This window comes from Sarcophilus harrisii, chromosome 5, assembly GCF_902635505.1.
Source record: "Sarcophilus harrisii chromosome 5, mSarHar1.11, whole genome shotgun sequence".
Lineage (NCBI taxonomy): Eukaryota > Metazoa > Chordata > Mammalia > Dasyuromorphia > Dasyuridae > Sarcophilus > Sarcophilus harrisii.
The window spans coordinates 199,373,184-199,399,647 of NC_045430.1; the positions used below are offsets into that span (position 1 = coordinate 199,373,184).

The window sequence follows — 26,464 nt, forward strand, 5'->3', positions numbered from 1 at the left end:
TTCCTGCTCTTTAGGCCCACTATCTCAGCTGGGCTTCCTCACTCGTTCTGTTTCCATCTCCTGTGTTCTCTTCTTCCTCCCCAGTTCTTGTGTCCATGGGCAGCTCGCCTGCATCCTCATGCACTGTCCTGTGAGTGGAGGCTTTACTCCCTGGAGTCCGTGGGGGCCCTGTTCTCGCTCCTGTGGGGGAATGGGTACCCGCACCCGCACTCGGAAGTGTGCCCACCCCAAACCTGCTCATGGTGGCCAGGACTGCCAAGGGCCCCGCCAGGACCTCGAATACTGTCTCAGCCCAGATTGTCCTGGTGAGAGGGCAGGGGGGAGGAAGAAGGAGGTGGATAGGCCCATTGGGAAGCAGGAATTCCTCTGTCCCACTCGTTCTTTACCTCCGCTTTTCTTTATGGGTCTGTATCTCCATCTCTGAATTTCCTTTTCTTTGCTTCTTTTCTGTTCTCTCTCTCTCTCTATCTTTCTCTCTCTGTCTCTATCTATGACCCTCTGTCATTGTCTGTGTTGATATTCCTTCTCCCCGCAGGAGCTGCAGAATCCACAGTATTTCCAGGGACGGCTCTCCCAGGTATGGCCTGGTCCCTGGTTCTCCGACCCCATAATCCTTTCTCCCCATCTCTTTGTGTACTCTTTCTCATCACTTCTCTGCTGGAATGAGAGAGCCCTTAAACCTTTCCCCTCCCTGAGGGAGGACCCTGGGGTCCATCTCCCTCCTCAGACTAATGACCTTCTGGCCCTTACCCCGCCAGGCGGCTGGGGCACATGGTCCCCTTGGTCCCCCTGCTCCCAGAGCTGCACAGATCCAGCTCAGCCAGCCCTTCGTGGTCGGAGCCGCCACTGCCTGGCCAACTGCACCAGTGGGGAGGCCATCCAGGAGCGGCCTTGCAATTTACCTCTGTGTACAGGTAACCCTGGGTGTCTCCCCCTAAGGCAGAGGCCTCTGAGCCCTGACTAACCCTTTTCTCTCAACCTACATGGGAAACCAGATGGCTCTTCCAAACTCCATGTTAATTATTAATTTATTATATTATATATAGTATAACAACATATTATTAATTTAGTATAAATAGTAACAATTTATACTCAAGTACAACATACTCTTCAAAGCACCCTCTACATATTATCTTGTCAAATGCCCCTGAAGATGGGTAATTATCTTTATTTGACAGAGGGGAAAACAGACCCAGAGCGATAGCGCTAAATTGCTCAAGACAAAACAACAAATCAACAGTTAAGCCAGCATCAGAGCTCCTTTTGAGATTATAATTTCCTTGAGCCTGGACCAATAGTGTCAAATAAATATAAGGTTAGGATTCTGGTCCAGCCTGTTTGGGACGAGAAGCTGTTGGAAGATAGGGAAATGGTCCAGCCAGAGAGCTGACCTAATCTGTGTCCTCTCCCTCCCTCCCAGCCACGCTGTTGTGCCCTGGCCCAGGCTGCCCTGGGGGGAACTGCTCCTGGACAGAGTGGGCTCCTTGGACACCCTGCTCCCGGAGCTGTGGTGTGGGTCAGCAGCGTCGCCTGCGGGCCTACTCCCCCCCTGGGCCTGGTGGGCATTGGTGCCCTGACATTCTCACTGCCTACCAAGAGCGCCGATTCTGCAACCTGCGGGCATGCCCAGGTAAGGGGGATTCTGCAACTTGCGGGCATGCTCAAGTAAGGGGATGCTGTTCGAGATAGAGAGGGCACCGTGAGGACTTGTAGAGTCTCCCGAGCAGTGTAAGGGGTCAGAGAACCTGGCTTATGTCCAGCCTGGGCTTTCCCCTTGCTCCCTGTGAAGTCAGTGACACAGTGACTTCATTTTCATTGCCCCAGGACAAGTGCTGGCTATCACGTGCCCAGTAATTTCTTACATAGAACAAGGGATGGCCCGGTGAAATTCTTGGCAATCCGGAGATGCTGCAGGATGGATATGACCCTCTGACTGTGTGAAAGCCGATTCCCTTCATCTCCTCAAGGGCTCTTTTCTTCACACAGTGGCTGGCGGCTGGTCCCACTGGAGCCCCTGGTCCTGGTGTGACCGGAGCTGTGGAGGGGGTCGCTCGCTGAAGAGCCGGAGCTGCACCCGTCCCCCACCCAAGAATGGGGGTGCTCCCTGTTCCGGAGAGCAACATCAAGTACGCCTCTGCAACCCCGAACCTTGCGGTAAGGTGACAATAAGCAACTCAAGTAAGAGAGTGAATATGAAGCATTTGGAAACCATAAAGATGCTATTATTATTATGAACGATAATTAAATTGTTGCTAGGCAGTGTGGTATAGTGGATAGAGAGCTGGCTTAAAGTCAAGGAGACTTGGGCGAGAGTGACACCTTGGATCCACACTAGCTGTGAGATCCTCAATGTAAAATTATTTAAAATATCTAATTTTAATAATTATCCAATTTAATAATTAAAAATAAAATATTTAAAATTTACTTATTTTATTGTCATTTATTAATAATTTATTTAAAATAAAATAAATTCTTAAACATAATGTCAATACTACTAAAAATTCTTTTAAGAGCAATTTCTACTTTGCCGAGAGTGTCCCCTTCTATTAGCTTGTTTGAGTCCCAAGATCCTTACCCTCAAGGAGCTTTTAGTCTCGGGATGAGGTGGGGTATGGGATGGAGAGGAGAGGTTTCCCATGCCCCGACAAGCATCTCTGGGTGTCCGCGCCCTGGGTGTTGGGGAGAGAGAGGGGCGGGAGCTTCACCGGGGACTGCCTGTCCTCCTCTTCAGAGAAAGGCTGCCCTCCGGGCATGAAGATCTCAGCCTGCGCCAGCCGGTGCCCACGCCGCTGCTCGGACCTCCAGGAAGGCATCGCGTGTCAAGAGGGCCAGACCCCGCGCGCAGGGGCAGGGACGCACGATGGTCAGACCTGCGCGCGGGGCTGCCGCTGCCTGGACGGTATGTGCCTGTGAGACGGCTCCCGTCCCCCCCGCCCGGCGCCGGCCTTCCACCCTTTGGGAGGTGGGCAGCGCTCGGCTCTCTCTCCGCTGTCCCGCAGGGTTCCTGGAGCAGGACGGAGGCTGCGTGCCGGTGGGGCACTGTGAGTGCACCGACGCTCACGGGCACAGCTGGGCACCGGGGAGCCAGCACCAGGATGGCTGCAACAACTGCACGTGCCAGGCTGGGCGGCTCTCCTGCAGCGCCCAGCTCTGCCCACCGCCCGCCTATTGCGCCTGGAGCCGCTGGTCAGCTTGGTCACTGTGCAGTCGCTCTTGTGGCCCCGGGGGGCGGCAGACCCGCTTCCGGTGAGGGCCCCCTCTGACTGGCACTCTCTGTTTTCTACTAACAGGAGAGCCCCTCCTCCCACCCTTTCCTTGCATTTATTTGGGCTCCCTAGTCGGCAACTCCCTCTCCTCATGCTTCTCATCCTTCATCCCCTGCACCTCAGTTTCCCCCTGGCATTTCTAGTCCCCTGACGTCTCTCCCCAGCTCCTTTCTTCTCTCATGTTTCTCTTTGCCCGTTGTCTGCCTCTCCCCCAACAAACCGGGTTCAGATCCTGGATAAGCTGCTTGCTTCTTGTGTTTCTTTAGGCAAATCCTAGCTTTTCTCATCCATAAAATGGAAGAGCCAGACTAAATCAATGGTGTGCAGACGGTTTTTTTTTCTTTTTAGCTCCACCAGACAGCACTTATATAGTGCCTTAAGATTTGCAAAGTGATTTACAGGTATTATATTATTTGATCTTCACAACACAATCCTTGGTGGGGAGAGGTTGAGTACTATTGTCATCCCCATTTTACAGATGAAGGAACTGAGGCTGACAGAGGTGAAGGCGGGACACACAACTAGTATCTGAGGTCACATTTGAACTCAGGTCTTAGTCCGTCACTGTAAAGTCCACAGCACTGTAGCAGAGTCAGGATAATTGAACATGGATAGCTTCCCTTCAAGTAGCTGTTTGTGTTAGTACTTTAAAAGTTCAGGGTCTCATGTGTTTTGAGGTTAGTGTATAGGGCTAATAGAAATGTTTTATTTATTTTCTGAATAATATGTCTGACAGACTGTCTTCAGGCTAAGATATATATCGAACAAAATGATTTATGGTTTTTAAAAACTTGCAATAACATAGAGTTCTAAATGTTACAATCACATTTGCTGAAAGTAAACTCTCAGCACATCCTGTGAGAACCACGAGATTAGACCTCCAAAGTTCCTTCCTGTTCTAATCCCATGGTCACTCCTTGGCTCTCCCTCAATGTCTCTTTGACCCTTAATGCCCCTTTCTCTTGCCAATATTTCTCTCCCTTTCATTTTCTCTCCCTACTCCACTGTGCCTTTTTCTTTCCCCAGTGTCTCTTTGGGATGCTGTTTCTTTCACCTTGAACTCTATTCCATCCTCTCCCTCGTCAATCACATTTCCTTCTGGACCCAAATGTCTCTGGGGGGAAAGTGAGGCAGGTGACTTTTCCCAGCCCTCCCTCACTTAAATCCAATTCACTTGCCTGTTATGGCCTCTCCTCCCTGATGTCATGGTCCTCTTCGGGAATGAAGGACAAACAACAACCACCTGAATTGTCACTCCTTTATTAAATTTCCCTTTCTTTGAGGTTTTTTGAAAAAAAAAATCAAACTAGAAAATTATCAACAAGCAAAAATACTTCCCTATATAAAGAAGGATCCAAAATAGAGATTGTTTATAAATTTATGAATCCATTACATACTATTGATTTTTAAAATATATAAATTGATTAAATTATTTTAAAATAATTAATCAAGCATTAAATAATTAATTAAGCCTTGCTTGTCTGTGTCCCCTTCTGAACTCTTATTTTCCTCTGTGCATTTTAAAAGGTTTCTTGGGCACTTTTTTCCCTCCTGTTTCTCCTCTGCTTTCTCTTCTTTCTCCTCCTCTTCTTTCTCTTTCTCCTTTTTCTCCTCCTCCTCTTCTTCTCTTCTTCCATTCTCTTCTCTTCCTTCTTTCTTTCCGCTCCCCAGCACATCCTCTCTCCACTCTATGCCTTTCAGGCCTATCCCAACTTTCCTGACCCACTTATCTTAGCTCCTTGTAGCCTGTCTTTGTACCATCCTGAGCCTTCATCTGTAAGTCCTCTCAGATGTGCAAGAAAAGGATCCCTGGGATCCCAGCTCACTCTCTCTCTCTCTGCTCTTCCTCTCAACCTCGCCCAGGTCATCCACATCTGGTTCATGGGCCCCTGAGTGCCGGGAGGAGCAGTCACAGAGTAAGCCCTGCCCCCAGCCCGTGTGCCCACCCCTGTGCCCCCATGGCAGCCACCTCAAAGCCCTTGGGGACCGTTGGCTAGAAGGAGAGTGTCAGCAGTGGTGAGTCCAGAGGCAGCAATGGGCCTGCTGGCTTAGGTGGGGGTGGATGTGTGTCTGGCACACTGGCCAAGGACCTGGCAAGCACATAGTATTATAGGGTAAGGGAAGCCCCAAGTGGGAGAAATGCTTGAGGAAAGGGGTGGGTCCTCTGGAGCTATGTTCCAGCTGTGCTTTCTGGGGACTCAGGGCTGTCGTTCCTCCCTCCAGCTCCTGTACCCCAGAGGGCATTATTTGCCAGGACATCGAATGTGCAGGTGCAATATCCCCATTTCCCCCTAACTTCCACCTTTGCCCCTTTTCACTTTGTCCTCTGTTGCTCTGCTGCATGCAGCTCTGCTCAGGTCCGTTTCTTCCCTCCTATTATAGTTGATCTCACAGTCTGGCCCTGAAGGCACAAAGAGGCTGAGATTCTACTCATACCCATTCTCCAAAACCTCTAGGAGCTTCCTTTAACTCCTGTACCCTGAGGGTGGCTATCCCTGTGACATTATCCCCATTGCCTTGGCTCCCTTAATCTCTGACCTCTGTATTTACAGTGCCTGGGGCTTGGACACCATGGTCCCCCTGGTCAGATTGTCCAGTTTCTTGTGGGGGCGCAAACCAGGTTCGAACCAGAGCTTGTATTGATCCACCCCCACAACATGGAGGGCTGCCCTGCCCAGGCCCAGACACCCAAGCCCAGCCTTGTGGGCAGCAGCTTTGCCCAGGGCTGCCTGTGTCCTGCTCCTGGGGGCCGTGGGGACCTTGCTCCCGAAGCTGTGGCCCCGGCCTTACTTCTCGATCTGATTCCTGTCCCTGCTCCCCAAATGGCCTTGGCTCCTTCTGCAATGGCACCTCATCCCATCTGGACACCAGGGCCTGTTATTCTGGACCTTGCCCAGGTAAGGATAGAAAAGCAATGAGGTAGAATGGAAAGAACATAGAATTCCGGGTGGGAGAAGCAGGGCTCAAATTTTCCTTGTTATTTACTACTTAAATAATTTAGATGTCACTAAATCTCTCTGGGCCTCAGTTTCCTTATCTGTAAAATGAGAGGGTTGGATAGAAGGATTGCTGAGGTCCCTTCCTGCTTTGGATCGACTATCCCATGTCTGTTTAATCCTATCTAGTGTTGAAGAATGGGGAAGGAGAGGGAGGAGAGGAGGGTAGATAGAAAATTTCAGGAAAAAATGATTTCTACGTGAGTATCTTTTTTTTGGGTTCCCCCCTCCCCAAACTCTGGACTTTCTACTTTTGTTATATTCTTTTATTTTTTTTTTCTCTGCCTTCTAAAGACCCCTTTGCTGCTCTATAGTGGAATATAGAAGAAAGATTTTATAGCCATGAACCATGGAAAGGGAACCTAGCCAGAAATGACCCAAACTCCCTCTGAATATCCTTCCCCCTTTCTCGCTGTGATTAGAACAGGGGAGCAAAGACTGAGAGGTTGTGTGAGGGCTTACTGGAAGAAGAGCCTGGCTAACCCCTTGTTTTGTTGTCTCTTCCAGAGGAGTGTGTGTGGACCAGCTGGAGCAGGTGGACAGTCTGTTCATGCCGGGTGCTGGTCCAGCAGCGGTACCGGCACCAGCGCCCAGGCTCCAGGGGCACAAGTCAGGAGACCCCCTGCACTCGCCTCGATGGCCACTTCCGGCCCTGCCACCCCAGAAATTGTTCTGGTGAGAAATGGCTCCTGGGATCCCTCTTTGGGGTTAGACACCGTCCATCACTCTTGGACCATGTGCTCTTGGGTGGTGCTTTGGGGCAGGGACTGGGGGGGGGTCTTTCTTGGGGTCTTCCCATCAGGTGACTGCTTCTCTAACTTCTCCCCCTCCCCAGAGGAGAGCTGTGAGCCACCATTCGAGTTCCAGGTCTGTGGTTCCCCTTGTGCTGGGCTCTGTGCCACTCATCAGCGTGCCGGTCTCTGCCAAGACCAAGCTCCCTGTCAGCCTGGCTGCTACTGCCCCAAGGTGAGGGGAGCAGCACGGAGGGTACATCTCTGGGGAGGCAGGGGGAAGCTAGATTTGGAATCGTGAAGACCTGAGTTAAAATCATACTGATTTACTCTCTGTGTAAGCTTGAACAAGTATCTGTAAAAGGGGCACAATGATAGTATCTGCCTTCCAAGGCTGTTATGATGCTCAAGTGATCTATGTCTGTGTCCATGTCTATGTCTAGAAAGACCCTTTGAAACACCCGTAGATGTTACCTAGGAAAACAGGGACATTTGGGACAGAGGAGCTCCAGCTCTTCTTCTGCTCTCTCCCAGGGGTTATTAGAGCAGGCAGGGGGCTGTGTCCCTCCTGAGCAGTGTAGCTGTCTCTTGGGCCCCGACGGTGGAGGAGGGGAGCCCCGGATTCTGGCTCCTGGAGAACACGTACACTTGGGCTGTAAGGAGTGGTAAGTGCTGGAGGGGGATGCATGGAAAAATCTGTGACTGAAGCTGGGTTGGAGAAACATGGAGAAATGGGTTCTGTGGCCAAGAAAGGATGTGGGGAAGTAGGGAGAGGTAGAGACATTGATCCCATCTTGATGAGAAAACTGAATAAAGAGGTGGAATACCCAGTATATCCTCCTTCCCCCAACCATCCCCGAGTAGTCTCAGCCATCTGGTTCTTCATCTTCTTTCACCCAAACCTTGAGAGACACAGCCCCTACCCCTGCCCTGGCACCGGATTATCCAGAGCCAGCTCTCCTCACACAGAAAATGCCTTCTCTGCAGCGTGTGCCGGGATGGAGAAGTGCAGTGTTCCAGCCATAACTGCCAAGGTAACTCTGGGTCTTTCCTGAAACCTTCTCTGTGTTCTCCTCCCCGGTCCCATTGGGCTACTCTTCCACGCTCATGTATACCCAGCTTAACTATTTCTCCTTGGGCCGGACTTACCCTGTTTCTCCAGTCTTCTCTTTGCCTGCATCTAGTGATTTCCCCTAGAGCTGAGCCTCAGGAGAGACACAGCCCTTCCTTCTCCCCAGGTCTTCTCCCCCTGAGTGGGTGGTCAGAGTGGTCGCCCTGCGGACCTTGCCTGCCACTTGCTGCTCCAGCCCCTACCTTGTTGAGTGCCCTGCGGGAGCGTGGGTTCCAGGAGGGACCCGCTCCTCCGCCTCCTGGGGTCTCCCTTGGGGTCTCTGAGCAGCACCGGCACCGCCTATGCCTGGATCCTGAGACGGGAAGGCCATGGGCCGGGGACCCTGGTCTCTGCGCTGCCTCTCTGAGCCAGCGACGCCGCTGTCCCAATCTTGGGGTCTGCCAAGGTAACTAGAGAGCCCCTCAAAGGGCGGTGGTTCTGGCATTGGCGGGAGACGGGAGGGAATGTCCACACCCCAGTGAGGATCTCGAACCAGGCCTGAGGTCCCCTCCTCTACTTCCCTTTTCTCTTCCTAGACTTTGGGTTAGGAAGCTAGCTCTCCCATTGCCAGTGTTTTCAGCAGTGATTCCTCCCTAGACCCAGCTGTACTCCCAGAAATTAATTAAAGAAAGCCTTGGTTTAGGGGCAGTCTCCTTTAGGAAAATAGGGATAAGAAGTAAGCCCTGATCTTTCCCCCTTCCCACTTCCTCTCAGCGATCTTTCTTTGCCCAACTAGACCCTTGCCAGTGGGAAACCTGGGGCTCTTGGAGTCCGTGTCAAGTATCTTGTAGTGGAGGATTCCGGCTACGTTCACGGAAGGCAAGGGGTCTTGCCAGAGAAAAATGCCAGGAACCCTGGGCTCAGACAGAAAGTTGCAATACTAATCCATGCCCAGGTAAGCCCTCCTGCTTCAGACACCCCAGGAATTTAAGGCGGGGGCCAATAACAGGGAGAGCAAGACTCCTGGGTAATGACCTGCCTCACATTTATCCTCTACCTCAGTTTCCCCAACTGTAAAATGGGGATAATAATAATATCCTCCTCATGAAGTTGGTGTGAGCATCAAATGAGACATTTATAAAGCACTTAGTACAGCGTAGCACATAGTAAGCACTTAATAAATGCTTGTTTCTTTCCCTTTCCCTTCTTTAGTCAGGGATGGGGAAGAATGGAGGGAGTGCAAAGGGGGGACTACAGAAGGAAAGAATGATGTGGTAGAGGATTGGGAGGGTAGACAAGATGACGCTTCCCTTTGCTTTCCATTTGTTCTAACATACATTTTTTGTGTCCCCAGATGAGAGTTGTGAGGCCCGAGGTACAATGCCAACAGCTGATTGTGCCAACCGGTGTCCCCGAAGCTGTGTTGACCTGTGGGATAGAGTGCAGTGTCTCCAGGGGCCCTGCAGCCCAGGTATAAACCCCCCTTTCAATCAGCTCTTTACATTCTGATGAAAAACTAGGCCAGAGCACAGTAGCCATAAAAGTCTATGTCAGCTCTCTAGCCACTGCAAGACATGCGATAATCATTCCTGCATGGGAATAAGTTTCATTGCCTCTATTTTGCTTCAAAATTATCCCTACTCTCCTTTCTCCAGGATGGTGGCTCAAGGAAGCAGTGTGGGTTTAGCCTCCTTGGAAAATCATTTATAGATTCTGCCAATGACTTTCTAGTCTCAAAACGTCCAATTTTCAAAGTAGTTTTGAAAATGTTGCAGACACTGGAGAGCCATTGTGTATTAGGGATATGGTTTGAGATGCTGATGTGTTCCTAGTTTCTGCCAGACTGCTTTCTAGTTTTCCAAGAGTTCTTGTTGAATTCTAAATTCTTGACCCCATATAAAATTTTTGGATTTTTCCAAAACAAGGCTTCTCTGCTCATTTGCTTCTATATATTGTGTATCTAATCTGTTCCTCTGAATAACTTTAATATTAATTATCCAAGTGCCAATTTATTTTGGTGATTAATCTTTTGCCGTGTAGTTTAAGATTTGGTGCTGTTACATGCCTTTCTTTCCTACATTTTTCCTGTTAATTCCCTTGATATTCTTGACCTTTTGTTTCTCCAGATGAATTTTGTTTTTAGTTTTTCTAGTTCTCTATATTAATCTTTTGGTGGGTTGGTTGATATGGCACTGAATAAGTAAATTAACTTAGATAGTATTGTCATCTCCATATTGATTTAGCCTATCCATGGGCAACCAATATCTCTCCAAATATGTAGATATATCTCTGTTTGTAAAGGAAGTTGTACAATTATATTCACATCTTTTTTGTCTAAGTCCTGGCAGGTAGAGTCCCAAGTATTTCATACTTTCTGTAGTTATTTTAAGCCACTGTGCTTTAGGGAGCTAATGAGTATGTGTGTGTGTGTGTGTTTTATTCTGCATCCTGGATCTTCCCCTAACCCCTTAATCTTGTTTTCCCACAAAGGCTGTCGTTGTCCTCCTGGCCAACTGCTTCAAGATGGCCAGTGTGTACCTATATCTTCTTGCCCCTGTGGCTTCCTGAGCTCCAATGCCACTTGGGAGCTGGCTCCACCTGGGGAGCTGCAGTTGGATTGCCATAATTGGTATGGGGGCTGTGGTGGTGCTAGGAGGTGGTTGACCTAGAACAGGAGTGTGCTAGAACTGGTTCCAGAAGACTAATGATTAAACTTTCAGTGTGAACATTTACACCTCAGAAATCAATGAGCAGCACAAATCAGGGTTTGATCTGTTATTTCATTGATTACTTAGACTTAGGAAAGTTATGGAGAAAAGTTTAATAATAAAGCTTAAATTTAAAAGTACTAGAACCGGCTCCAGAAGATTAATTATTAAAATTTCAGCATGAACATTTACACCTCAGAAATCAATGAGCAGCACAAATCAGGGTTTGATCTGTTATTTTATTGATTACCTAGACCAAGGAAAGTTATGGAGAAAACTTTAATAATGCAGCTTAAACTTAAAAGTACTAGAACCAGCTCCAGAAGACTAATGATTTAACTTTCAGTGTGAACATTTACACCTCAGAAATTAGTGAGCAGCACAAATCAGGGTTTGATCTGTTATTTCATTGATTACTTAGGAAAGTTATGGAGAAAAGTTTAATAATGTAGATTAAACTTAAAAGTACTAGAACTGGCTCCAGAAGATTAATTATAAAAATTTCAGTGTGAACATTTACACCTCAGAAATCAATGAGCAGCACAAATCAGGATTTGATTTGTTATTTTGTTGATTATCTAGGAAAATTATGGAGAAAAGTTTAATAATGCAGATTAAATTTAAAAGTATCTTATATGTACTTCTGTATTTGGAAGAGTCAGTTGCTAATCATTTATCATTATGCATACACTGGGTCTGGAGCCCTGGGTAAGGAGAGGGGAAATGCCGCGACCCAGGGATTGAGATCTCAGGCCTTCTTCCCCGGTGTCTCTGCCCATCCTTAGTACCTGTGTCAATGGGTCCTTGGGATGCACGCCCTATGAGTGCCTGGTCTTTGGGCCCTGGTCAGGCTGGAGCGACTGCTCAGCCTCCTGTGGTGGGGGTACCCGGGAGCGGCAGCAGAGCTGTGAGCAGAATCTCCAGGGGTTCCCATGCCAGCTTCAGGCCATAAAGCAGACAGAAGAATGCAATTCTGAGCCCTGCACAGGTGGGTACTGGTGGATGGCTCCCCAGTTCTTGCAAAATAGCACTTTCTCACCCCTCCTCAGATGCCCAGGCTGCACATGACTGGGGTATCTTGTTTTTCAGCTTCATGCCAGCTGGGTGAGTGGTCAGAGTGGAGCGACTGCAGTGCCAGCTGTGGGGGAGGTGTGTCGGAAAGGAAGAGAGATCCACTTCTGGGAACACTATGCCCCCTGCTCTCCCTGCTGCGGCTCCGGAGGACGTGCAGCACCCAGCCCTGTAGCCAAGGTAAGGGGCAGGGGGAGGAAGCAGAGGCAGGCTTCTAAGTCCTAAGCTCTGTAGGACAGAGAAAGGGTGTGCTTAGAGTGGGAGGCAAGGAACAGAGCTCTATATTGCTAAAGAATATATTTTTTTTTACCTTTCTAACATCTTTTAGAGCTTTGATTTAATTTTATTTTGATACCTCTTGAACTACAGGCAGGGAAGGTAGTATATCTTCATTGTTGATTTGGAGAAACTGAGGCATAGAAGTCTTGCCCCAAGTTCATGGGCAGATCAGCGGCAGTGTCAGCTTAGGGAGTCAGGCTTCATGGCTCCCAGCTCTGTATTCCTTTCCTCCCAAACTCATTCCTTCCACACCTTGCCGTTCCTCCCATGAAGCTGGGGTCTCCCTTGCTTCCTTCTCCAGAGTGCCCTCCTGGTCAGAGACCCACTCCCTGTGCCACCTCATGCCCAAGCCGATGCTCAGACCTGCAGCCTGGCAGTCTCTGTGTGCAGTTGCCTTGCCAACCTGGCTGCAGCTGTCCTGAAGGGCAGGTGAGTACAGTGAGGGTGCTGTAGGACTGGGGATCGAAGGGGCACGTGGCTGGAGAGGCCGTCTCTCCATTCCCTATGTGCCCAGGTGACAGGTGTGCAAGTGACTTGGGAGTGAAGATCTTGGATGACTTTGTGAGAAGAAGATAAGCAGTCTGGGGAAGGGTGAGGGCAGAAAGTGGCTCCGAGCCTAGGACTGGACACGGCCAGTGTGTGGAGGCAGCCAGCTCCAGTGGGCATAGGGCTGAGCCACTGCCATGCTTCTGCTTTAGCTGCTGCATGCAGACAGATGTGTCCCCTGGGCTGAGTGCCCCTGCAACCAGCTTTCACTGCCCTGGGCCCTCTTCTTGACCCCAGAGGAGCAAGCTCAAGAGCTACCTTCTGGGACTGTACTTGTCCGGAACTGTACTCACTGGTGAGGGCATCCAGGAACTCAATCCAGGAGAATTTTGGGAGGAAGGGGGGTGGGGGAAGAAAAAATTCAATAATAAAGCTAGGGATTGAATAGAAGGGGAAGGGATATGGGAGAAAATAATGGAGTAAAATGCTCAGCAGAAACTGTAGCCACAGGTGAGGGCATCTAGGAACTTAGAAACTTGGGGCACCTGGCAAAATATAAGGAGGGGGAGAGAAATGGGATGGGGGTAAGGCTAGGTTAAGGAGGGAGGGAACGGGACAGAAGTGAGGGGGGGTTTGCTCAGTAGAAATTACGCCAACTGATGAAGACACTGAGGAACCTAATAGATGGGACCTTTGGGGACAAAAAAGAGATAGGGTTAAGACTAGGAATGGAATAGGTTGAGAAGAGGAGAGAAAGGGAATGGAATGGGATGCTCCCCTGAGTTCTGTGGTTCTCTTCTGCCAGCATCTGCCAGGAAGGATCCTTCAACTGCTCCAGCGACTGTCAGGGTGAGAGATAGTCCTGCCCAGTGACCCTTCCCTCAGCACCAAGGGTAGGGTTTGCTTCGATTCCTAAGAGCTCAAGGATCTGGCTCAAGTTCAGGGTGCCATCTTCTCAATACCTGGGTCTATGGGGGTGGGGCTGGGAATGGGGCTGTACTGGGGGTTATCAGTGGCCGGGAGAATGTATTTAGGGTGTGTGTGGGGGTCACAGGTTCTGATCCTTCCTCCCCTGATTTATTTAGGTTATTTCCTCAAGTGTACTTATCTTTCAAGGTCCCACTTTTTCCAGCTGACCAGAGTGATCTCTTCTTCCTCAATTTCTGTATCACTTCTGTTATTTAGCATTTATTGGCTCTCCTTCAGTTATCTATCTATCTATCAATCTATATCTTGTCTTCTCAACTAGATTGACAGCTGGTATTCGGCACGTTCTATAAGTCCTCACAGGACTTAGAACCCGCTTATGTGCCCAGCTCTAGACAAATACTGTGGGGAATACGAAGCCCCAGGAGGGAGTCTCCTAGTCATCTAAGAGATTACAGTCTAACGGGGAAGGAACAGGTCGAGAGTGATACAGACTAATATCGATTAGATAAAAGCCTGATGCAAAGAAACTTGTGCAGGTTTTCAGAGAAGGGAAAGCTTGTTGTGGGCTGGACCAGCTGGGAGGATTTCCTGGAGGAGCCTGACCTCAGTTGGACTCAGGAAGATGGGCATGTTTGGCTGGTCAGAAAGGATGGGGTATCTGGGTAGGGAGAACAGAATGGACAAATGGAGAATGTCTCCCCTGAGTGTCCTGTTCCCTTAGGCATGTATGAGGCTGGCAGCGAGGGATCTAGACTCAGCTGTCCAGATGAGGTCAGCTCCTCTGAATGTAATGCCCACCTGCCAGCCTCCCTCTTCTCAGGGAAGTCCTGTCCAGTAAGCATCCTCACGGGCCTTTGTTCTACCTTTTCTGTCTACCCACCCTTTCCTCTGACTTCTTGTGTCTGGGCATTTTGGGGGAGCACGGAGGTTTTCTCTCTAAGCAATTAGGATGGAGCCCTCAACTTCCTCCAGACCTGTATTCCACTAGCTGACCTCCCCATCCTTCCAGGCCCTGCATTCAAGGCCTCTGTTCATCTCAGCAATCCAGCCAGTTGCCAGATTGGGGTAGGCAGGTGGGGAGAAAAGTGGCTATGGAGCATGCAGATAAGAGTAGGGGGACTTCAGAAGAGGAGCGTGAGCAGTCCAGCACAAGGGACCATAGAGATCATCCCCTTATGGTACAGAGGGGGAGCTGAGGTCCTGAGAGCTAAAGGAACTTTTCTGACAGAACAGGGACTCAATGTCTCTTTACTCCCAGTGCCCTTTCCACTCGATGAAGGCTTCAGTTTCACCAGCCTCCACTGAGAACTCTGTGAGAGGTTGCATGGGAAAGTGGAGGGGTGGGTGTCACTGGGTCAAAAAAGCCTGGGTTCTGCTCCTCACTGCCCACCGGGTCTTGGCCAGACAGGCCCCTGCGATCCTTTCTAGTTCCCACGCTCTAAGTCTTGCCCAGCTCTCCAGAGGCTGGTAATTTAGCTGGAGAGGCAGACAGGCAGACAGATATTCATGGAGCATTTAAGAGAGCATATGATCAGTGTCACCCACAGGAAGTGATGCTGGAGGAGGTGAGAGCTGGGAAAGAAGCACGTGGGCTGGGGGCTGGAGAAATTAGGGTAGGGCTTGAAGAAGGGGAGTTACATGGACAGGTGGAGAAGTGGGTGTAAGGCAGAGGGTACAGGATGTGAAGGGGGGGGGAGTGAGCATGGTGTGATGAGGGCAAGGAAGGACACTCTCTGTGGAGATGGGAAGAGAGGGAAGGAATGCAGTCTTCCAGGGAAATGGGAGAAAATAGAATCCTTGGGGGACATCTGCCTCGAGGTCCCAGCTCCCTGGATGTGGGATTCTTTCTGAGGCTGGGGCTAATGGAAATGGTGGGGTTGGGGGGCTCTCTGGCAGAGTGCCCACCTGGAGAGAGGTGGCAGCGGATGGCACCGGGGGAATCCGGCCTGTGTGAGAAGACTTGTCAGGAGATGTATGCCGAGGAGCCGCTTCAGAGTAACTGCAGCATGGTGCAGACCGAGGGCTGCATCTGCCAGAATGGGCATTTCCGCAACCAGGCGGGCACCTGTGTCACAGCTGCCCACTGCGAGTGCTGGCACCATGGGCATTTCTACTTGGTGAGATGCCCCTTCTGCCAACACCTGGAAAATGCCATTCCTGCCACTTGGCTCTGCCAGCTACCCCTCTGACTCCAATTTTGTTTTTTTCCTCTTTCCCATGTCCCTGAACACGGGGATAGGCTCTTCGGCCCAAAACCAGGGGGCTTGCTGTCTGATTTGAAAGCATCCCTGGGCAGTCCTATCTCCTTCCCACCATAACATATGGCTCCATTACTCAGACACCAGAACCTCTTCTTTCTCACTTGGCCTGTTTGGAAGGTCTCAGTTGGAACCAAATGAACAGGGTACTTTGGAGAGAAATGTTTAGGGTGGAAAGGTGCTCATTGCCAATTATTTTCTTCCTTTAAGCCTGGGGCTGAATGGCAGGATGACTGTGAGTGGTGCAGGTGCATCGATGGGAGGAGCTTTTGTACACGGAGTTGTCCCCCCATCACCTGTGCTCAGGTGCGTCTCCTCCCTGTGCCAGGGAGGGCCCGATGCTCCCTCCTTGTGTGGCACCTCTGAAGGAGCTAATGGGCTTCTCTGGGGAAGGGACACACCACAGAGTGGGTCAAGTCCAGGATGTGGGGTTCCCTTGCAGGGCTATTGGACAGACAGTGAGTTGGAGTGCGATTCTTTCCCATGTTGGGTCTCTGATTATTCCTGCAGGGTGAGATGAAAGTACAGAAGCCAGACAGCTGCTGCCCCATATGTCAGCAGGAGGCATTAGGTACGGTGAGCATTGTGGGGAGTCCCCTGTTCTGCCCCCTTTTTGCCATATTCCTCAGTGCCCTAAACCCCACCATTCTTTCTGAATTGTTTCTGCTCTTCCTCTTCTCCCGAGAAGTCCTAGAAAAAACTAGGGCCTACTTCGTGGTCCCTGAGCAGCCCCGATCCCTCCTCTGTGGGCACTTCTTATCTGTAGGCCTTGTCTAGGTGTCCCGGCCTGACCCCTCCTAACACTTTGATGTCCCTCAGGGTAAGAACAGTCAAGTTTCTGCCTTTTTTCATCTTGCTCCATTCCTTACCCCAAATCCCCTCCTCCTACCTGCCCTCGTTCTATTCCCATTGCCTGCTTCCCTCCCTTTTCCTGGCAGAGGAGCCATCAGTCTCCTGCAAGCTCCTCACTGAGCTTCGAAATATCACCAAGGGCTCCTGCTACCTGCACCAGGTGGAGGTGAGCTACTGTGGTGGGCACTGTCCTTCCAGCACTAACGTCATTCCTGAGGTGAGTGGGGGATCGTCCATAAAGGGGGAGGAAGGGAAGGTGGGAGGCTAGGGGAAGGAGGACGGAACATTGTTAACGGAAGACTGAAAAATGGGTTCCTTCTTGTCCAACTGAGGGAAAGTGTCATGTCAGACAGGAGGACTGATGGAATGGAGTCAGCAAGTTTTACTAATTACAACTGGAACTTTGAGTTATACAATAAGAGAAGGTTCTGTTTTCCTGGCAAATTGAAGGGAACAAAAAGATAAGCTATGAGACAGAGATAAATAGTGCTAGCAAAAAAAGTAATTTGGCTTTGGTTGAGGCAGGAGGATTAGCCTACATCCTATTCAGCTCACTTTCTTCTATTATGATCTTTCTGGAACCAAAATAAATGATTTCTAGCAACCACCTACTCAGGAGAGCTATTTTAGAATATAGCCCTTCTATATATACCTTTTTGCCATTATTATCTTCCCAAATCAATAGACTCTTTCCCCTTCCTAACACATTCATCCTGGAGATGAGTTTTGAAGACATTTATTAGCAATTAATGGAAAGAGATAAAAGTCTACAATCTCTGAAGAGTTAGAGATACCTGCCACAGAATCCTAATAATCTTAGCCAAGGGTCCCTTTTGATATTACCCATAAATATCTAGGGCAAGTTTAGATGGATGAGGAATTAACATTCATTGCTTACAGTCCGAGAATCTGGGTTCCATGGTTCACAGTGCAACTATCTCTGTTTGGGAGCAAACCCATTGGTTTTGTCCCTCAGTTTGACCCAGATCTAGCTGCTTTTTTTCTTACCAAGAACAGCTTCACTAAATTTGGTTTTGTCTACCAGTCCCCAGAAAAGAATTTATGGTGTACCACATTAATACAGTTCCTTTTGTTTACTCTTTCAAAGTGATGACTGCAACATTCTTCCTCTTTTTCTTCCCCATGAAAAATTATCTCTCCTCCCCAAAGGAAAACATTTATAAGTTTACAATATCACACACACACACATATATCAATCATATATTCAGTCATATCCATCTTTCATTTGTAAGATGAGGGGCTTGAATTTGATGATATAAAGATAGTTTTCAACATTTACCCTTGCAAAACCTTGTGTTCCAAATTTTTCTTCCTCCCTCCCCACTTTCCTCTAGATAGTAAGTAATCCAAATATAGGTTAAACATATGCAATTCTTCTAAACATATTTCCACATTTATCATGCCGCACAAGAAAAATCAAATCAAAAGGGAAAAAATGAAAAAGAAAAAAACAAGCAAGCTAACAACAATAAAAAGGTGATCCCATAATCTTCTCTCTGGATTCAGATGGCTCTTTCCATCACAAGTTCATTGAAATTGGCCTGAATCACCTAATTTTGAAAAGAGCCAAATCCATCACAATTGATCATAACATAATCTTCTTGCTGTGTACAGTGTTCTGTAGGTTCTACTCACTTCACTTAGCATCAGTTTATATAAGACTCTCTAGGCTTTTCTGAAATCATCCTGATGATCTTTTCTTATGGAACAATAATATTATATAACATTCATATACCATAACTTATTCAGTCATTCCCCATCTGATGGGACTCCACTCAGTTTTCAGTTCCTTGTGGGGCATAAGATTTAGGGCTGAAAATGTCTTGAGAAGTCATTTAGTTTAAAGATTCTTAACTTGGGGTCTATGCACTCATTTTTGTCATATTTTGATAATTATATTTCAATATAATTGATTTCTTTTGTAAACCTTATATATTTTATTTTATCTATTTAAAAATGTTATTATAAAAGGGCATCCATAAGTTTCATTAGACTGCTAAAAGGATTCAAAACACAAGAAAGGCTAAGAACCTCTTTCTATTCCAGTCCAACCTACTCCTTTGATTGTTAACAATTTAAAATCCATTACAGTTTTGCCTTTTGTTTTTACATGACAATTGTTTCAACTTCTCGCCTTCATCTAGATTGAATAGTTCTTGGTGACAAAGAAAAGCACTGAGAGAGTGACCGTATAGCTCATATTTTGCTTTAGCAGGAACCCACTTTACTGGAGTAAGGGGAGAGAGTTACATTTCATTATAATGCTCTGTGGGACCTTCATTCATTCCCTTGACTTTCCAGAGAAGAAAACAGATCTACAGAGATTATGTGATTTTTTCAAGGTCATTCAGCTAAAAAATAACAGAGTTGGGATTTGAAGTCAGGATCTCTGATTCCAAATCTGGTAACCTTTCTGTTATATGTGGCAGAGTTGGAAAATTCCAACAATTGTTTCTAGGGTTTAATTGTTTTCTAGATGAACAATACTATATGATCATTCCTCTTTTCCTATTCTTTCTTGAGTTTGAAGTATTATTTTGGCTTGTTTGGGGAAATCTCTTCTTTTAGGCTCTTGCTATTAATTGTTTGAGACTATTTGTGACCCCATGGACCCATTCTGTCCATGGTTGGCAAAGATATTGACCATTTCTTTCTTCAGTGGAGTAAGACAAACAAAGATTTAATCCCTCTTTGACTTGCCCAGAATCATGCAGCTAGTGAGTATATAATTGATAATATTCTAATTTGATAAATAATAAGTTAATCAATACATTTGATAATACAGAATTAGATTAATAAATTGACCCTGTTTCCTCATTAACAAAATGGTCATGGCAACACTTGTGAAACGGATGTTGAGGAAATGGGTTGGAAGTTTTCCAGCAAAGGCTGGATCTTCTTGTTCAATTGTTTCACTCTATCGCCAATTCTTTTTGACTCCATTGGAGTTTTCTTGATGAAGATATTAGAGTGGTTTCCCATTTCCTTCTTCAGTTCATTTTATAGTCGAGGAAACTGGAGGCAAACAGGATTAAGTGACTTGCCCAGAGGGATGCTGCTAGGGTCTGATGCTGGATTTGAAATCAGGCTCTTCTGATTTCAGGTCCAGCCCTTTATTGTACCATCTAGCTGCCCATAAAGTGGATGATCACTTGTCAGATGCTATCAAGAGGCTTCTTGGGTTGAAGTTGATGGTTTTTGAGATTCTGTGACTGCATAGTTGGTTGTCAGGTCCTGTAGAGCCTACAGTTAGAGTCAGAGTGCTGGACTTGGCATAAGGAAAACCCGAGTTGAATTCTGCCTATTAACATTAACTCTCACCTCTTAAGTCACAACCTCTTTCAACTTCAATTTCCTCATCTCTAACATGGAAATACCCACTTTATAGGATAGGTTTAAATGATATGTATATAAAATACTTTGTAAATCTTAAAGGATTATTTAAATATCACTGATTCAACATGACTAATGTGGAAAAATGTTTAACATGATTGTACATGTATAATCTGTATTAGATTGTTTGCCATTTTAGGGAGGAAGGAGGAAGAAAAATTTGGAATTTAAAATCTTACAGTAATGGATATTGAAAACTATCTTTACAAGTAATTGAAAAAAATACTACTAAATGTGGGGAAAAAATATCAGTATTCCCTCCTTCCATAATCATCCCTCTTGTCTCAGGTTAACAGTTAGCTCCTTGAGTGTTCTGATATAGAGACAAGAATTGCCCTATGAACTAACCTTCCCCAAGTGACTTTATCACTTAAATGCATAGCAAAATTTATATGCAAAAATCCCCAGAAGTGTGTGGTGGGAAAGTACTTTAATAATTTCACAATTTTCTTCCTAATTAGACTATAAGCCTCTGGAGAACTGGACTATTGATCTCTTCTAACCTTGTCTTGCCCTAAGCTCAAAGCTAGGTACATAAAAAGATGATCAATTAATTGAATATCAGTGTATGTTGTAGTAATCAGGAGACGTTGTGGAGGAGGATACATTTTTTCTGTTTTTTTTCCCTCTCTGCCTGGCTAAACATGCCAATGGAGAGAGTCAAAATTGGAGGCTGCTACTCCAGGCTTTTGGATTTCACTTTTTGATAGTGAGGGGGCAGATGGCATAGGGGAAATACCGTGAGCTTTGGCAAGGTGACACTTTTAGCCAATCCCTTGATCCCTTTCTGATTCAGCTGCCCTCCTCTCTCACCTAGGAGCCGTACCTGCTGAGGGTGTGTGACTGCTGCAGCTACCTGCTGGACCCTGTGAGCCCCGTCCGCATCCTGAGTCTGCTTTGCCCTGGGGGTGACACAGAGCCGGTGGTACTTCCCGTCATACACAGCTGCCAATGCAGTCCCTGCCAGGGTAAGCCCAAAGAGTATTTGCAGGTGGGTTTTTAGTGGGGAGTGCCTAGGCTAGAGCATCCTTCCTGTCTTCCCAGGAGAGATGCCCAGTGGGCTAGAGGGTACAAATGCAGGGTCTGTTCTGGTCTGTTTTTAGGGAGACCTTATTTACCCCCAGCTATCCTCTCCCCTCATGACCAAACAAGCAAAGCCTCTCTGCCCACCCTGTTCTCCCTTATCTGCCCAGAATTCATTCCTGCCCCAGACAAACTGGGTTACCTCGCCCCTTGCTGCCTTCTTTTATACATCTCTCTTTTCTTGGGTCTCATTCACAGGAGGGGATTTATCAAAGCGCTGATTGATAACACACTTAACTCCACAATATGACCTGCATCGTTTGGAACAGAGCTCATTTCAAAACAAGAAAAAAATATATTCACAAAGCATATCTGAAGGAATATACTTTGTCAGAATGTGTTTCTGCAATTTAGGGTTTGGAAAAATATAGTCTGATAGACCCACCCTCTTTGTTCACAAGGCCAACAGGCGTGAATATGAACCACAAATGGTCCTGGGGGCTGTGGAACAGGAGCAGCCCATTCCCTAATAAAGCAAATGTGCCAGTACTTTTGTGTGTGGAATCTCTGTCTGAGGGTTCAGGGAAAGGAGGTGGTGGATCTGTGCAACGGACAGGACTGTGGGGCAGGAGGACAAAAAGGATGGTGTTCTTTAAACCCGTAATCCCCTACTAATTATGTCATCTCAGCTAAGTTAGCTGTAATTTATTCTTTTTATTCATCTGTGAAAGGAAAGAAATGGTAACAAGCCTACAATGTGCCAGGCACTTTATAAATAGTCTTTGGATCTTCACAAGAATCTCTGGCAGATAGGTAGGTGCCATTATAATCCCCACTTTACATTTGGAAAACTGAAGCAGGCAGTGGTTGAGTGACTTTACCTACAGGGTGGTTAAGTACAATTATGATCCCTATTTTTACATTTGGGAAAACTGAGGCAGAAAGGTGCCTGTTTGTGCTTAGGTGCTTAGTGACCTGGCCAATGTCATTTCTTACAGCACGATAGTATTCCATTACATACCACAACTTATTCATTCATTTCCCAATTGATAGGCAACCTCACAATTTTCAGTTCTTTGACTTCACAAAAAAAGCTGCTATAAACATTTTTGTATATGTGGGGTTCTTTTCCCCTTTTTATGATCTCTTTGGAATATAGACCTAATAGTGATATTGTTGGATCAAAGGGTATGCACAGTTTTATAACCCTTTGGGTATAGTTCCAAATTGCTCTTCAAAATTGTTGGATCAGTTCACAACTCCACCAAAGGGGCATTAATATTTTAATTTTCTCGTATCTTTTCTAACATTTATCATTTTCCTTTTCTGTCATATTCAACTAACCTATTTCTTTCAAATAATTAATTCAACCAAGTTAAAATTAATTCCATATTTATTAACTGTCATACAACACTAGCTTCTGGACACAGAGATTTTAAAAAAAGAGCTTTTGTTTTGAAGGAATTGAGATTAATCTTGATTCAGTTGACCTGAGAGGGTAGAATTAAGAGCAATTTAACAAGCATTTTATCCAGCACTGACAATGGGCTGGGGTACTTTGGTGGGCCCCAAGATACAAAGTCAGAGACCAGTCTTTATCCTCAAGGATAAAGGAGGTGGGGTTGGGTGGATGGGAGCAACATGTACAAGAACATTTAAATAAAAAATAAATAATAGGGTAATTAAGGGTACCTCCCATGAAGCTGGGCATTCATGCTCTGATTTTGTTAAGGATAGACCGCCCTGACTTTGTGTTAAAGGATATGTGCTTTGGGATTACCTGGCAATCCCTTATTGCTCCCTGGGACTAGGAGAGTGTATCAAAGATGATTGGCAATTGAGCCAGGGAGAGCTGTCCAAGGTACAGTATGTGAGGAGAGGACTTATTGCTCTCTCAATTTCTTTGAGATCATCACTTTGGAGTTCTTGCAGCTTTCATCTGGATTTCTAATTGTAGGGAGGGTTAGCAGAATTTTTCTACATACATGGCCTAAGGGATTCTTATGCATACTTTAGTGGTCCCCAATTTTATTTCAGTTTGACACCAGTGATATAAGGGTTATCATTTATGAAATACATGACAGGGAAAAGTGAGATGATCATAGAAAAAGGATAAAGTATAAAGGATGGAGAACTTGAGAGCTGCTTTGGTAACCACAAAATATTTTTAAAAAAACATAGAAGGCCTATATAATACATTGTGGAAATTATGGAGAATATGAGATAACAGGGACAAGAGTTGTATGGGGTGAAAAGATGTGGATATTTTGTTCTCTGCATTGACAGAATAGCCATATTGATAAGGTTACAGAATAATTGAAATACTGAAGATATATATATATATATATATATGGATTTCTCCATAGTAGAGAAGCTCAGTGTAGCATATAGAACATGCTCAATAAAAATTGGTAGACTGATTAATTAACAAGCCAAGAATGGGATAGGTGAGGATAAAGAAAGAGGACATTTACAGGAGTAAAGAATAGGAACTTATGGTCACTTATTTATTTTTGTGAACGAGGTGCCAGGTATGGTGTAGATACCTATAATCCCTGTTACCAGTTAATAATAATAGCTAACATTTATGTAGTGCATAACATGTGTCAATCTCTCTGCTAAGTGCTTAGCACTTATCTCATTTGTTCCTTGCAATAACCTTGAGAGTAGGTACTATTATTATTCCTATTTCACAGATGAGGAAACTGAGGCAAAGTTTCTTTGAAGTGACTTGCCAGGGTCATACAGCTAGTAAGTATCCGAGGCTGGATTTAAACTCAAGTTTCCCTGACTCCAGGACCCGTATTCTGTTCACTTTCTCACTGTGAGATTTTTAAGGCTCAGGAGTGCTTGGCTGCAGTGAGTTAAGCCCATCAGGTGTCCAAAGTAAAACTGGAACAATATGGTGAGAGTCCAGAAGGGGTGGGCAGGGGACTTAGGTCTGAAATAGTATTTCAAAGTGTGGATCAATGATGGGAACCTGAGTGAGTTATATAGACTCTTTAAAAAAAAAAAAAGAGTCTTAATAAATAAATACAATAAAAAAGAAGCAAGGGAAATGTAATCTTGGGGGTAAGTCTGAAGGTCAAATATTAATATGGTCAGAGGGAGGATGTGAAGAAATGCACTCCCAAAACATGCAGGTGCCAGACTGAAAAAAAAATAAATTAACTACTTTTCTGAGTCAGCTTCCATACCCAGGGCCTATCACAGTCAGTGTCTCTATGACTAATTCTAATTGCAGATGAACTGTTAGGGGAGAGAAAACTTGATCTGTCAAAAAAAAAAAAACAAACAAAACCACACAGATGAACTAGAGCGTCCTTATTACTACCCAACAATATCCATCTGCTGTTACTTCAGGCAAGCCACATCCTATCTAAGCCCTAGTTTTTTCATACTTCCTACCTTAAAGGATTGCTATAAGGAGAACACTTTTTAAACCATTAAGAGCTACACCAATATGGGGACTATTATTATTTCCAAGGAACAGGAGAAAAGGAAAGGAGGATTATTAACAGCCCTTCTCATCTCCAACTGCTCAGCTGGCTATGTAGGCAAGTCATTTTCTTCCCCGGCCCCGGGTCAGCTCTGACATTCTGTGGTTCAGAGACCTAGAATCCAAAGTTTGATTCTTCTTTTGAGTTTCTTTGAGCCTTCTTTGGACCCACCCTGTGGTTCGGAAGGAATGTAGGCAGAGAGAACCTACTGACGTCTCTCCCCGGCTCGGGCCCCTGTGGCTGAGGGCGGGGAAGAGAATGTTGGCCTTGGAAACGCGGAACGGTTGCCTAGTAGCAGGAGGGCACGCGCAGAAGGGAGTAGGAGGCGTGCCAAACCAAAAGAGAGCTTTCCACCTACTCCACGCTCCGCCTTTCCGGTGGCCAATCGTGGACGCTGAATCGAAGGCGTGTGTGGTGGGAGGCAGGAGACGGTTACCTAGCAACGAAGAATGGTGACCCGTTATGATGCGGGGGAGAAGAGATGGTGGGGCGGGAATAGAATTTCTCTGGCCCAATCAGGACAACATTTCGCAATAGCCAATCAGCGCTTTCAGAGGGCAGCCTGCTTTGGTCGAACTACTCCTCCCGTGAGGCTGCGGCCGATGCCGTAAAGCTGGGTGCTGGGTGCGACGCTCGCTAAAGCCCTAGTACCCCCTTTGGGTCGTGGTCACTTGCCCGTCCCCCCTCTATGGTCTCGGTTCCCTGAGTCCTTAGGCCGGGACCCCTCCCCGGCGCTCTCTGCTTCAGAGGGAGCCCAGTCTTCTGACAGGCCTCAGGGCTGGGAGGGAGGAAGAGAGGGGGTCTTCGGGAGGGTTTGGGGGAGGGGTCCCGTGGAGGGGTCGGCGCAGCCCGAGGACAGCGGGGCCATGGAGTCCGGGGAGTCAGGGCAGGTAGGATGGGAAAGGACGCGGGGACCCCCCACTCCTCCTCCCTCAGCTCCCTTACTTCAGGGAAGCCCGCGCCGGGCTGGCGGCAGGGTGGGTGAGCCTGCCTTGCAGGAAAGGAGGCGCCCGCCCGCAGGCCTGATAGGATAATGCTCTCTGCCGCCTCCTGGATCTGCCGCTGCTTTCTTTGATCTGCCGCAGCTTCTCGGAGCTCCTTGACTCAGGAGAGGGAGCAGGGCAGTGGTTAGTACTTTACCCAACCCTGCACCTACCTTCCTGCCTCGACCTCCTCTAGCTGCTGGATGAAATGGTCGGGCGAGTGACCCCCTGGAAGAGAAGGCGGGGTGATGGGAAGGAATTTACCCTCCTTCTTCCCCCAAGAAGGTTTGGGAAAACTGATCTGCTTCTCAGGGTGTTGGCAGTTAGCAGATCGGGGCATTATGCACAGTGACGATGGGTTTGGAATTAGAGGATCCTGGGTTTGAATCTAGGTAGTGGGACTTTTAGACGGTTAGGTTCAGTGAACGTTAAACCTCTTGCCCTTCAGTGCTAAAACCTAGGGTCTCAGAGAAAAGGGCTTTCCCTATTAGTTGTCTGGTGGACTGATCGCGGAGAAGCGATCAACGTCCCAGGCTCACCTGGGTCCCACAGAAGTTCGAGCCCCGTGTTCAGTTTTTTCCTTCTAAACCCTTTCATAGAAGGTCATCTTGGTCTCCCAATGCTTCTTTGGTCTTAAAAATTTGGGAAGAAAAAAGGGAGCTGCTTTGCTTTGGGAACAGAGAAAGGAGAAGAAGAAATAAGCTATTTATGGTCGTATGGACTGTCTAGGGCAGAAGCAAGTTCTGTTGAACTATGGCAGCTCCTGTTTGCCAAATAAAGTTCTACTTAGTTGCTGCTGCCTTTTTCCGAAAGTTGAGATGGTTCTTTGATATAAAGAACTACCATTCTTCCAGTCTCCTCAGAATATAACGAATGCATATTTGCAAAGGTAGATGAGTCCTTAAAGACACTGCTT

The 26,464-nt window shown here is 46.9% G+C and overlaps 2 protein-coding genes across 3 annotated transcripts in view; both read left to right on the forward strand.

Annotated features, from left to right (window-relative positions):
- Window positions 1-21,607, forward strand: part of LOC100931600 (SCO-spondin) — an 82,372-nt gene extending 60,765 nt beyond the window's left edge. Inside the window, exons 78-106 of the mRNA XM_031940235.1 lie at window positions 85-305; window positions 536-577; window positions 759-914; window positions 1,421-1,630; window positions 1,987-2,154; window positions 2,732-2,899; window positions 3,000-3,246; window positions 5,130-5,282; window positions 5,490-5,536; window positions 5,819-6,163; window positions 6,770-6,937; window positions 7,098-7,228; window positions 7,528-7,658; window positions 7,981-8,027; window positions 8,232-8,510; window positions 8,841-8,999; window positions 9,399-9,515; window positions 10,535-10,673; window positions 11,538-11,740; window positions 11,842-12,003; window positions 12,404-12,531; window positions 12,801-12,943; window positions 13,394-13,437; window positions 15,415-15,635; window positions 15,987-16,082; window positions 16,287-16,347; window positions 16,715-16,845; window positions 20,860-21,010; window positions 21,324-21,607. Of these exons, the coding sequence (XP_031796095.1) occupies window positions 85-305; window positions 536-577; window positions 759-914; window positions 1,421-1,630; window positions 1,987-2,154; window positions 2,732-2,899; window positions 3,000-3,246; window positions 5,130-5,282; window positions 5,490-5,536; window positions 5,819-6,163; window positions 6,770-6,937; window positions 7,098-7,228; window positions 7,528-7,658; window positions 7,981-8,027; window positions 8,232-8,510; window positions 8,841-8,999; window positions 9,399-9,515; window positions 10,535-10,673; window positions 11,538-11,740; window positions 11,842-12,003; window positions 12,404-12,531; window positions 12,801-12,943; window positions 13,394-13,437; window positions 15,415-15,635; window positions 15,987-16,082; window positions 16,287-16,347; window positions 16,715-16,845; window positions 20,860-21,010; window positions 21,324-21,346 (4,291 nt within the window). The 3' untranslated portion in view covers window positions 21,347-21,607. The remainder of the gene's footprint in view (window positions 1-84; window positions 306-535; window positions 578-758; window positions 915-1,420; window positions 1,631-1,986; window positions 2,155-2,731; window positions 2,900-2,999; window positions 3,247-5,129; window positions 5,283-5,489; window positions 5,537-5,818; window positions 6,164-6,769; window positions 6,938-7,097; window positions 7,229-7,527; window positions 7,659-7,980; window positions 8,028-8,231; window positions 8,511-8,840; window positions 9,000-9,398; window positions 9,516-10,534; window positions 10,674-11,537; window positions 11,741-11,841; window positions 12,004-12,403; window positions 12,532-12,800; window positions 12,944-13,393; window positions 13,438-15,414; window positions 15,636-15,986; window positions 16,083-16,286; window positions 16,348-16,714; window positions 16,846-20,859; window positions 21,011-21,323) is intronic.
- A 3,486-nt stretch (window positions 21,608-25,093) lies between these two features.
- The window catches only part of ZNF862 (zinc finger protein 862), a 34,941-nt gene continuing 33,570 nt past the window's right edge, over window positions 25,094-26,464 (forward strand). For both annotated transcript variants that reach the window (XM_031939361.1, XM_031939362.1), the window contains exon 1: window positions 25,094-25,455. In XM_031939361.1, the coding sequence (XP_031795221.1) occupies window positions 25,432-25,455 (24 nt within the window). In that variant the 5' untranslated portion in view covers window positions 25,094-25,431. The remainder of the gene's footprint in view (window positions 25,456-26,464) is intronic.